Here is a 13093-nt window from a genome sequence, read left to right as displayed (position 1 = left end):
GTTCCCTACTATGTTTTAAGTTAAGATACATACATGTATTATGTGGTGTGAGATACACTTTGGAATATGGTATATTGGTTATTATAGCTGCTGTAGCAACTTTTCCATGTTAGGCATATTGTTTATCAGTTACAATATTCAGTAATATTCTGACTTCAGTTAAATCACAAAATTGATTATGCATAATGTATATAGTCTCTATAGGCGAGTGATTTTTCGGAAACACCACCAAATACAGTAATTAGATTATTATTATTATTATTTTAAGATTTTATTTATTTAATCATGAGAGACACAGAGGCAGAGACACAGGCAGAGCAAGAAGCAGACTGCCCACAAGGAGCCCGATGTGGGACTCGATCCTAGACCCAGGATCATGTCCTGAGCCGAAGGCAGGCACCCAAACGCTGAGCCACTCAGGCATCCCAATTGTTAATTATAATTGTCAAAAATGATATTATTTTTTATTACTTTTCAGGATAAGATTCTCTGCTTTAATATTCAAGTATTTGTGAATTGATAATCTAAACTTCAATTTTATGAGCCCACCCCTATTTAGTATTTTCAAATAAGTGATATCACTGAAGGCATAAGATCTTAAGCAGAAAAATCATTTGTTTTAAAAAAAGTATACACAAGAGGCTAATGAATGGTTTTTTGTTCCTAGTGGTTTATAGTTAACATATCAGGCTAGGTTCCAATTGATTATGTAAATGTGACCAAGTAAAATGTCATGCTATGAGTTGAAAATATACTACTTAAAAAAATGGAGTCTTGGACAATCTTGGTAGTTTAATTTGCTGCTACTCTTAGTGACTAAGCAGGAATGGGCAAAAAAACTAGGATTAGTGAGTTCTCTACTTTTGACCTTTAAAGTGGAGACTTCTTTTTGGTAAAGAGTGGTTGTGATGAATATTTAGTTTTTCTGAAGTAGAGAAAAAAGAATATAAATACTAATTCCAGAGAAGGACTATAATATAGTTTTCATTTTGTTGCATGTTTGTATTTTACTGGATTTGAATGTTAGCTGACATTAATGTAATTAATGCTATACAATTACATTAAAATATTGTTTTTTATTCTGATACTGAGGCAAAGTACTTAACATCCTTATCTGAAAAAAATGTTAATATATGAAATATTTTGATTAAAAAGACAGCATGGGGGCTCCTGGCTGGCTCAATTGGTAGAGCATGTGATTCTTGATCTTGGGATCATGTGTTTCAAGCTCCATGTTGGTATAGAGATTACCTGCAAAAAAAAAAAAAAAAAATAGGACAGCTAAAAATATTTGAACTTTTTTTTTTTTGGCAGTTGCTAATTTGTCCTCCTATTACTCGGTTCTTCTATGGATGCAAGGAACACCTCCATAAACTATTAATTCAAGGTGATTCTTCAGGAAGATTGAGTATTTGGAACCTGTCAGACACACCTGATAAACAGGAAGGTAAAGAAGATAGTAATAAATCATGTGCAGCAATTTCTTAATTCTTTTAATTTAGCAACCTAAATACTAACCATTGCATAATAAATCCATAATGTACATATGTCATTTTATTCTTAGAATTATAGTTTGTGACAGTTATTCTCTAGTATATATGACTGAATCAACCATAAGTACATTTATTTTAATGTGTTAATACATTAAAATTTTAATGTATAATAATAATGTATTTAATTAAACATTAAATGTTTAATTTTTTTCTAACATGAACAAATTTTTTTTTTCTAATACAAAACAAAACCTCCACAGAACTGAAAATGACAACTTCTATTAGTTTGCAAGAAGCATTTGATAAACTGAATCCTTGTCCTGCTGGAATTATCGATCAGCTGAGTGTGATTCCCAATAGTAATGAGCCTCTTAAAGTAACTGCAAGTGTGTACATACCAGCACATGGACGACTTGTCTGTGGCCGTGAGGATGGAAGCATCATTATTGTACCTGCCACACAGACAGCCATAGTACAGCTGCTGCAGGGGGAACACATGCTCCGAAGAGGTATGCTGAAGATGTCTGAAGTGTTTAGAGAACTCTGTAACCTATAATTGTGATACTGCTAATATTTGCCCTTTTTTTTTGTAACAAGTACAGTGTATCAGCTTAGTTGTTAGTGTGTTAGAAATGGTAGAATTTTTTGATGTGCGGGTAAGACAAAGTTAGTTAATATCTATTGGGATATATACCATGTGATGACTATATATAGAAGAGTCTGAGTTTACCTCTTGGTATATGTTAACAGCTTCGTTTATCACTAGTTATCTCTATAGCTTACTGAGTAACTATATCAACAATACTGCCAATCTTTTAGAATAGTGCTGTTCAGTAGAAATTTGTATATGTAACAATGTGTGAATTTCTATATTCATGTTAATAAAGTAAAAATGGAGCAGATGAAATTAATTTTAATAATGTTTTACTTAATATAGCAAAACTATTTTCAACTCGTAAAAATTGAATAAAATTTCAATTTTATAATATAAAATCAGTTGCAATCACTATAAAATATTACAAAGGAGATATTTTACATTACTTTTTTTGTGCTTAATTTCTGAAATCTATATATTTTATAGCACATATGAGTCTGGACTAGCTACATCAAATGCTCAGTGATCTCATGTGGCTAGTACCTAGTGTATTACAGTTATTTTACAAGATAAAATTAGAAGTTTTTTCTATGATAAAATTTATATCTCTTCTGATAACTCATGTTTACATTTATTTGTTGAAGCTTTGTAAGACTTTTGTTTTCCCATTTTAAATCCAAAACCTCATTCACAGGTTGGCCACCTCACAGAACACTCCGCGGTCATCGGAACAAAGTCACATGTTTGCTATATCCTCATCAGGTCTCAGCTCGTTATGATCAAAGATATCTGATATCTGGAGGTGTGGATTTTTCAGTCATAATTTGGGACATATTTTCTGGAGAAATGAAACATATCTTCTGTGTGCATGGTGGCGAGATTACTCAACTTCTAGTTCCACCCGAAAACTGTAGTGTAAGTTGATCATAAAAGATTATTTTATTGTGGTAGCCCTGAGTTATATTGCTACCAGGCATGATATAAATGGAATCTAGAGTAATTTAAAATATGATGAAAATATTAAAACCCTTTCAATTTTAAAACTAGATAATGTTAATATATAATATTTAAGCAAAATTATAATTATTTGCTGTTGGGCACAGACAGAAGATGCACATTAGTGTTTCTTTGTGTTACTCTCTTCTAAATAGGATGGCTTATCTCTGGAACATAGTAGCAGTTTAGAATATGTTTATTGTAGTTTCAATTTTCCATTTTAAAGTAATTTAAATATTCATAAAGATGTTCTGGATTCTTATTATTTTCAGCTGTATCTGAGCAAAAGGATGGTGAGTGCATACTTTGTAGAGGCAAAATATTTATCAACACTTATTAATAGTTTTTGTTTAAAAAAAACACTTATTGTGACAAGGGAAAGTCACTGATAATGATTTTGGAAAATTTTGTACCCACTTTTGTGAAAGCAGATTGCTTTCTTACTGCTGGGTGTGTAGTGATGTCAAAAAACCTAAAATTTTAGTAATGAGGTCTGAGGAGACTTTAGGACTAAATTAAGATAAATAACAGACTCATAATTTTTCTTCATAATTTCTTTTACTTTTTGTTAATCCTGAACTTTTTTTTTTTGTGATTAGCTCCCTTTGTGTGCGCACTCACCATTCCCCAGCATCCACATATGTGTGCGTGCACACATGCTGTTGTCTTACACACGGGCTTCATGTTTATAAAAACCATTCAGCCTCACAAGTTATGCTTTTACTGAGATGGAAAAGCATTTTACTTGCGTATCTGATGCAGAGTTCCCCAGATGTTTCATTTCAAAACCCAAGATATTTTCCGTGGCCTTTCTGCTTACTTAATCTTCCCGATAGTATATTTTATCTGCTCTTTTTTTTTTTGCCAGAGCTAGATTTTTTTTGATTTGATATTGGTGATGTTGTAGGAAGTCCTAGTGCCAGTTGTCTTTTTTTTTCTGTCAGACTTGGAGATTCAGGTTCTTTTTTTAAAGATTTATTTATTTATTAGAGAATCCTCAAGCTGACTTCCCAGCTGAGTGTGGAGTTGGACGTGGGGCTCAATCCTGGGACCCCTGAGATCATGACCAGAGCCAAAATCAAGAGCTGGCCACTTAACCAAATGAGCTACCTAGGCACCCTCAAATTCAGGTTCTTAATCATTTTCTTCCTTCTTTCTTATTCCTGCCTTTTCCTTTCTTTTCAAATTGGTTGTTAGTTTCTTCTTTTTTTTTAATAGATTTTAGTTATTTATTCATGATAGACACAGAGAGGCAGAGACATAGAGGGAGAAGACAGAGGAAGTGTGGGAGCCTGATGCGGGACTTCATCCCAGGACCCCTGGATCACTCCCTGAGCCGAAGGCAGCTGCTCAACCACTGAACTACCCAAGTGTCCTGGTTGTTAGTTTCTTATCTCCATCACTGTAAACAGTTGCTATGTGTTTATTTAAATGACTAATCTTATGTCTATTTAGTAAAAAAGATATCATCGTAATTGCATTGTGAGTTGTAGCACTGTTACCACCTGTCCTAAACTGCATTTTGCAGTAATTAGGCCCTATAGTGAAACATGAGAATTTTCATCCCTGATTGCAAATCTGGTGAACTAATTTTTTGATGCTGAAGTTGATTATTTAGATTATACCAGGTTAGAACAATCAGTTCTGACTTGGAAGACTTCTGTTGTTATAAGAATAAAACATTTAAAATATAAGAGAAATATATATTTTAAATTATAAATATAATTAAAAGAATTTGGAGTGGTTTATATAAGATCACGTTTTCTGTTTGAACCTATGTTAATATATAATTATTTTTAGCTTGTATTTTGTATGAGAGCATTGTTTTATTTTATAAAAACTCCAAGTGGATATTTAAAAAATAATTTTTGACCAGTTGCTTTTAGAAATAATTGTTAGTGAGTAGAACGGTACCTAGTAGACACATGCAAACTACATAGGAAATGGGCTCCTTACTAGACAAGAGGCTGGCCCAGGTGCCTCACTAATTGGAGGAAGAAGGACACAGACCAGGAAATTTGGTACTGGGAAGATAACGTATGACTCATAATTTGTTTATAGACTTAACAGAGATTCTCTTATTATTATTATTTTTTTAAAGATTTTATTTATTTATTCATAGAGACAGAGAGAGAGAGGCAGAGACACAGGCAGAGGGAGAAGCAGGCTCCACACAGAGAGCCTGATGTGGGACTCCATCCAGGGTCTCCAGGATCACGCCCTGGGCTGCAGGCGGCGCTAAACCGCTGCGCCACCGGGGCTGCCCGAGATTCTCTTATTTTTAATTGACATTCAAAAGTACCATTTAAGACAGACTTTGCTTTTAGCTTTGTGATAATTTAACAAGTAGTGACTACCTGGTTAATAACCTTTTCATTTAGCTGATGGCTTTGGGACGTGAAGTAATATGTCTGCAGGTCAGAGAGCCTAAATGATTAATAAACTAAGAATTTGATATTTGCTACATATTTGGCAAATGACTATCTCGCTGAAGTTAGAGTTGATGACATAATGAGGGGTCAGTGCTTGAGTTGTCCCTTGCAAAAATTGATCTCGTGTCATTTTCTTTTAGCAGAAAATATTTTCATTTTAAAGTTGTTATCTGGTCTTTGGGAGACAAACATAATGACTAAAGATAAAAAGTTTGTCATCTGCTTTTTAGATTAGAATAGAGCTGTATTTTTTTTTTTTTTTTTTACTGTAGGTAGAATCAGAAAGTTGAGTTTTGACTTCTTGCAATTTTTTTTTTTCCAGGAAAAGTTGTCCTAAAACAGAGGAATATTAATTGTGTTTTAAAGTTTACTTAAATTATAATCAAGAATATATAAAGTTGATGATTTTTCCTTTATTTTATAGTCATTTCGTGTTTACCAATATATAGAAGCAAATCATCATTTCTTAGTTTAGGGAGACGGTGAAGAAGGAATGAGATCCTGTCTACTAGGTAGAAAAAGCTGCAGACTGCTCTGAGGCGGACTGTATGCTCCTTCATAACTTCACATACATGCCTTAGCAGACCAATGACATGCACTTTCTTTCCTACTCTCTAGCTATTTCTTTATCATCCTTTTCTTCCCCTGTTCCCCATTATCATTTTTGTCCCATTTGAGCATCTTTTTAACCAAAAAACCTTTCCATATTCTTGTTTTAAATTAGCGTTAATTTGATGCCAGGCCCAGTGCCTGTGCATACTTTATTTTTAATAAATGATTTCTCTATTTTTTAATGATGATAGGAGTTTATTTAAAAATTTGACATGTTCATAGGTGATAAATGTGGCCTAATTACAAGTATTGATTATGCGGAGTACTTAAATTGAATAGATTTTTTTATTTTACTTTGAAGATTTTTTTGTTTTTCACTTTTTAAAGGGATTTAAATTTTTTCCCAAAATAGTAAAAATTTGTTTGGTAGGTAGAGTGCTTTGAAATTGAGTTTGATTCATCAGTCCAGATAACTGAGATTTAACTTCTGTATATGATGCAGATTATTTTAAAAAATTTTAAGAAATTGTAAGAAATTATAAGAATTATAGTTATAAGAATTGTAAGAAAGTTAAAATTTTACTGAAGGTATCCTTTGAGACATGAAATATTTTTTTTAATAAATTTTTATTTATTTATGATAGTCACACAGAGAGAGAGAGTGAGAGGCAGAGACACAGGCAGAGGGAGAAGCAGGCTCCATGCACCGGGAGCCCGACGTGGGATTCGATCCCGGGTCTCCAGGATCACACCCTGGGCCAAAGGCAGGCGCCAAACCGCTGCGCCACCCAGGGATCCCTGAGACATGAAATATTGAAATACTTTAAGGTTGTATAGTGTTAAAGGGTTACTGAGAACAATTCATAAAGCTTCTGGGGGCAGTGTTACTACCTGCCATGTAATGTATTTAAGTGTTCCCAGAAATATAGCTTTGCATTTTAAGTCTCCTACAAGGCCTACTATATATGGTAAAGGGGAGATACTAACAAAGTGCAGTGAAGGGTAAAGGGAGGGGAGTATTTTAGGTACTCAGAGAAATGGGTAGCTTTGGGAAACTAGTCAATGCTGTGAGCTTTGACTGTTTCAACTTTGGGAGTGATGATGGAATTGGTAGTTTTGAGATCTTTAATATTAGGTTGTCACTTCTATTTCTTTTTGAGGTTATTGAATATAAGGGGAAAAACTTCAGTTTGAGGTGGTTTTTCTTTTTGGTGGTTTGGTTTCTTAATGAAACAAAATGTATCATATATACAGATGAACAATACCTGTACTGTATATGCATGTGAATGAAACATACATGTGCTATATGTACATAAGAAAGATATATACAAATTTGCTGTTCATACAAAAGATACATGTACACATGCTGTACCTACATGCAAAAGGTCCATATGCATGTGCTTTGAGAACACATGAATGGTACATACACATGTGCTGTGTGTATATGTGAAAGATACATATACACATGCTGTGAGTATACAAGAAAGGTACGTATACATGTGCTGTGAGTACACAGGAAAGGTACATGTACATACACTGTGTATATTTGAAAGATAACGTGTGTGCTATTTATGCATATGAAAGATACATCTGGAAGGAAACTGAAATGACTTAACTAGTATCTGAATTCTATAACATAGCATATGATCCTACACCATTTTTGTTGGTCATTCCAAGTTGTGTTTATTGTTTTTTTTTTTTTTAAAGATTTTTAATTTATTTATTCATGACAGAGAGAGGCAGAGACACAGGCAGAGGGGGAAGCAGGCTCCATGCAGGGAGCCCGACGTGGGACTCCATCCCGGGTCTCCAGGATCACGCCCTGGGCGGAAGGTGGTGCTAAACCACGAGCCACCTCGGCTGCCCAGTGTTTATTGTTTTTAAAAAAGTGGTTTTCACCTTGTATGTTGCTGTTCAGAAGTTAAAGCTCTGAGGCAGTTTTAATAGGATTCAAATTTAAAGTGGAACTCTTAAATTATTATTAAAAAATTAGATTGGCACTTTACTCATATAGAAGACTTTTTAGGAAAATCTTTTAAAAATAGGCTTGCTAAAATTTTGAGGTTTTAATTTTGACTTTTCATTTGCACTGAGAATATTACTTATTGTAGTATCCTAAAATATTTTATGAATAGCTATATAGAATACAAAATGTATTAAAGCTTATTAATGGAATGCAAGTCTCTCCCCTCCCCCCGCCTGTTCTCCAACTGTGTGATTCCCTTAACTTGGAGTGTAGTATCTTACAACCCTTCAGAGGTTTTCAATGCTAGAATGTTTCAATGCTTTAGAAATGTAGCACTTTAGATCAATCTTATTCTAAAACTGAGAAATTTAAGCAAGGTAGAGCGGTTAGAGATAGAATGCTTTCCAGATTTGGGTAGTTGTTAGAGGTAGGCTTGGGTGAATTTCCAATATCTGAACTGTAGGCTAGAGGAGGCCAAAGAATACATCAAATTCCCAGGGAGTTTGAGGAGGAAAGCTCTTGAAAGGGAGGGGAGCTTTCTTAAGGCTTCTGGTATGCTGCAGTAGGAAACTCCTTCCAAGTCTCTGGCTTTAGGATTAGTAACCTACGTAAGCATGATTTGACCTCTTTCCTTCACGTCCCTGCCAGCCAGCTTCCCCTCTTATTCTTCTGTTTTTTTTTTTTGTTTTTTTTTTTTTTTTTTTTTTTACACTATAGCTTCTAGTATAAAGGATTCTACTCTCCAAGATCCGGGTATGTTTTATTTCCACATATTTTAATTTCAGAGAAAGGAACTAGACTTTAAAAAAAAAGTACTTAAATAAAATAAGGGATCCCTGGGTGGTGCAGCGGTTTGGCGCCTGCCTTTGGCCCAGGGCGCGATCCTGGAGACCCGGGATCGAATCCCACGTTGGGATCCCGGTGCATGGAGCCTGCTTCTTCCTCTGCCTGTGTCTCTGCCTCTCTCTCTCTCACTGTGTGCCTATCATAAATAAATTTTTTAAAAAAATTAAAAATAAATAAAATAAATAAATTAAAAAAAATAAAGTACTAAGAAAATAATTTTAAGATTTCAGGAAAGCTTTAAAAAACATTTTCCCTAGTAAGCCAGGCCAAGATTATTGATAGGCATGAAAACGCAGAAATTAAAAAATAACACTAGTGACCCAGTAGAATATTTCTTACCTGTAGAATGCTACCAACATCTTTGCATGGAGCTCTCTATATTTCCTCATTAATCTGTACTTAGAGTGAGTGGCTGCATTTAGAAGTACAGCCTGTGACATGGAACATCTGTGTGTGTGATACAATAAGATACTATTTACATTTAAAAACCACACAAGTCCAAATTAAGTACTTATGTACTTATGGTTACATGCATAGGCAATAAAATTATCAAATTGAACTGAAAATGTAAGTCCCAAATTCACATTCTGCTTTGCTTTGGGTGTGAGAGGAATGCATATGGAAGAGAACAAAAAAAGTGACTTTGTTAAGTATTATATTTTATTTACTTTTAATATATAATACTTATTTACATCATTGGCATGGATGATTGGATTATAAGCTGTGTGCTTCTAGCAGAACTTTATCCAAAATGGAATTTTTGGAAAATGTCTCCAAATAAATTTTGTGCCAGTAATATATATATATGTTTCTTTATATGAATATATAGGGTAACTTCTTTAGATTACTTAAAAATGATTACATTTCATTTATCTTAATAAATTTGTATTGTCCCATAATCTCCAAAAGTATCCAGAAGGGGGCAGCATGAGTTTGTGAAAACTGGAATGTCCAGCATCTAACCTGTTTGTGCCTCCCTTTGGCAATGTTAAAATCCCCCGCTTTTAGAGACCGAGATATGATAACATGAATGGTGTATGTGACTATACGTATGCTAGCATAGCTGACGTTCACAGCCATTAACAATGAACAAATTAGGTTTCTTTTTAATATATTGTCCTTTTTAAAAAGCTTTTGCCTGAATTAGCTCTTATCACCTTTTTGAATTTAGGCTTTTATCATTAATTTGAATGTTACATTTAAAAAGCAGTGTTTATGACATGGTCTCTAAAGCCAAGCAGAGTAAACTTTGGTAGTACAAATTAAACAAAATGAAGAGGCCGAAATAACATTTTTCTGAAATATATCACAAGGCACATAATGTGCTGTAACAATCTTTTTTCCTTTAACATTTACTTCTCTTAGATTTTGATACCATTATTCACGTTTTTATGCATGCAACCTGTCTTTCTGAAATTAATTTTTATTTTTTTAAATTAAATGTTAGAATACAAATGTTTTCGAGAGATGTTCTGTTCATCTTTCTGTGTCACAAAGTGTATTCCAACATCACATTTAATATTTGGTTAATTAAGTTTATCAGAAATTTTAGAATGCTGCTTGAAAAAATTTTTCTCTGGTCAACAGTGAGAATACAAAATAGTATACCTAAATATTTTTGCACATCTGAGATGATTTCTTAAGATACATTTGTAGATGTGGAATTTCTGTATAAAAGGGCATATTGATTTTTAAAAGTCTTTTAAATAGGTATTGCTAAATTATCCCTTAAAATCTTAGGGATAGGTTTTTACTACCTCTTAACCCTTCTTACTTTCCATCATCCTTGTTATCTTTTAAGCCTTGCTAATATTCAGGCTTTTAAGTGGATGTATGCAGAGTATGTATAAATGAATAGCACCAATTCTCATTTTGAAGACACAAATGCAGTAATGTATATATCAGTACTATTTGGCTATCCATTCTGATTAGCTTATTATTCTTTTTTTTTAATTTTTTTTAAATTTTTATTTATTTATGATAGTCACAGAGAGAGAGAGAGAGAGAGAGGCAGAGACACAGGCAGAAGGAGAAGCAGGCTCCATGCACCGGGAGCCCGACGTGGGATTCGATCCCGGGTCTCCAGGATCGCGCCCTGGGCCAAAGGCAGGCGCCAAACCGCTGCGCCACCCAGGGATCCCGCTTATTATTCTTTATAACTTCATGTTTTCCAGATTTTTACTGCTAGCATATTATTTTATTCAAGATAAATAATTTTTCATATTATAGTATTTATGTATTCAGATATCATAATACACCCTGTTATGTAGGAAGCTGAGAAAATTAGTAAGAGACTGTTAGTGTGTGGTCTTTTTGATAGTAATGAGAAAAATTACATCCTTCTATTCAGGCTATGCTTATGTTGTGTTAAACACTCTAGAAATTTAGTTTTCCTCGATCTTAGAAAGGCTTTTTTTAGCTTTTAAGTCATATTTTTTTGGAGTAGAGAAGATTATATCGGGCATGATTAGTTTTAATAATAGAAGTCATTTGGTGCTAAACTTTGTGATTGAAGTGGTTGATTAATTTGAACTTTTATTTTGAGCTGAAGATACAGTATGACATAAAGACTAATTTTCTTGAGTAATTTAATCATAACGCAATTTTAAAATGAGTTAAAATCTATCTTAAAATGGCAGAAATTGGAGATCCCTGGGTGGCTCAGCGGTTTTAGTGCCTTTCAGCCCAAGGCATGATCCTGGAGTCCTGGGATCGAGTCCCACATCGGGCTCCCTGCATGGAGCCTGCTTCTCCCTCTGCCTGTGTCTCTTCCTCTCTCTCTCTCTCTCTCTCTCTCTCTCTCTCTCTCTCTCTCTCATGAATAAATAAAATATTTTTTAAAATGGCACAAATTGTTAGGCCATAACAGTGACTTTTTAAGGTGACTATTCAGTTACGTGCAATGTATTTTTGAATAGTCATTCACTCAGCAAATATTTGAGTGCCTGCTGTATTCCAGGTACCTTCAAGAACCAGGCATTTGGTAGTTGATAAGAGGTAGTCCCTATTTGGCAGAATTTCATCCAATGAGGGAGTCATACTAGAAAACAGGCAGGTTTAAAGCAGCAGGGTAAATGTTGTGAAGTACCCTTTTAGGACCGCCTGAGTACCAGTCCCTCAGGGAAGTTCTAGAATGGGCACTTAGTAGGCTAGCTGTGGGTGGTTTTGGAAGACTTTCTAAAAGGGTGACATCTATGGTATTTGAATATATTAGCTTTATGGGTATGTATAGAATCATATGGTACATGAACAACCTCTGTTTGCAGATGTACTTAGTACTGTGTATGTTCGGTGGAGGAGTCTGCAGCCCTTAAGTTGTTCTTACTAGTACCTGCTGGATCTATCTATGGCAAACGCTGGCAGGGATGTGACATGTTTGTATATTCCTTTGAAAAAAGTGACCAAGAGATCAGAGTAATGGTTTTGTATGTGCTGCAAGCTAGTTGTATGTGAGACCATTTTGGCACTTTATTTTATCCAACTTAGGGTATTTGGAAGAAACAAGATGCTAAAATATGAGGCTGTCCTGAAAAGTAAACTATTCATGATATTCTTCAAAGGAAAGGTTGGATAAGAGAGTAAAGTGGAATGGAAATGGAATGATACAAGATTAGAAAGGAAGAATGTATACTAAAAATAACAAATGCCAGTTAGTGTATAATAATTTTTTTAAGTCATATCTGGGTTTTTTTCTTAGACATTGGTGAAAGCTTTCAAAAGAAGCTGGACAAAACTTTTGCTGTTGGCATGTGGAGCCTACAACAATGAACCACTGGTTATTGATGTCAGGTGGAGCAGGGAACCAAGTAGACCCAGATCTGTATCTTCATTTTGGGGTGACTTTAAAAATCATTGTGGAGCTCTAGCAACACTTTCTGTAAAGTGTTTGGAATTAATGCCCAGCCTATGATAGGAACTCATTAAATCATTATTATTATTATTTTTTAAGATTTTATTTGGGCAGCCCAGGTGGTTTAGCAGTTTGGTGCCTGCCTTCGACCCAGGGCATGATCCTGGAGACCCAGGATCGAGTCCCATGTCGGGCTCCCTGCAGGGAGCCTGCTTCTCTCTCTGCCTCTCTCTCTCTGTATGTCTCATGAATAAATTAAAAAAATATTTTATTTACTAGAGAGAGAGTGTGTACATGAGCCAGGGGGAGGGGCAGAGGCAGAGGGAGAAGCAGACTCGCCACTGAGCAGGGAGCCCCATGCGG

General features: G+C 34.7%; 1 protein-coding gene across 5 annotated transcripts in view; it reads left to right on the top strand.

The window, feature by feature from the left end:
* LOC129514524 (WD repeat-containing protein 7) overlaps positions 1–13093 on the top strand; it is a 353352-nt gene that overhangs the window by 42573 nt on the left and 297686 nt on the right. For all 5 annotated transcript variants that reach the window (XM_055333148.1, XM_055333146.1, XM_055333147.1 and 2 more), the window contains 3 exons: positions 1315–1447; positions 1754–2002; positions 2783–3003. In XM_055333148.1, coding sequence (XP_055189123.1) covers positions 1315–1447; positions 1754–2002; positions 2783–3003 — 603 coding nt within the window. The remainder of the gene's footprint in view (positions 1–1314; positions 1448–1753; positions 2003–2782; positions 3004–13093) is intronic.

The sequence above is a fragment of the Nyctereutes procyonoides genome, unplaced genomic scaffold (assembly GCF_905146905.1).
Source record: "Nyctereutes procyonoides isolate TBG_1078 unplaced genomic scaffold, NYPRO_anot_genome, whole genome shotgun sequence".
Taxonomy (NCBI): Eukaryota; Metazoa; Chordata; class Mammalia; order Carnivora; family Canidae; genus Nyctereutes; species Nyctereutes procyonoides.
The sequence above is the reverse complement of the archived record's forward strand: the minus strand, read 5'-3'. Positions and strand labels throughout refer to the sequence as shown.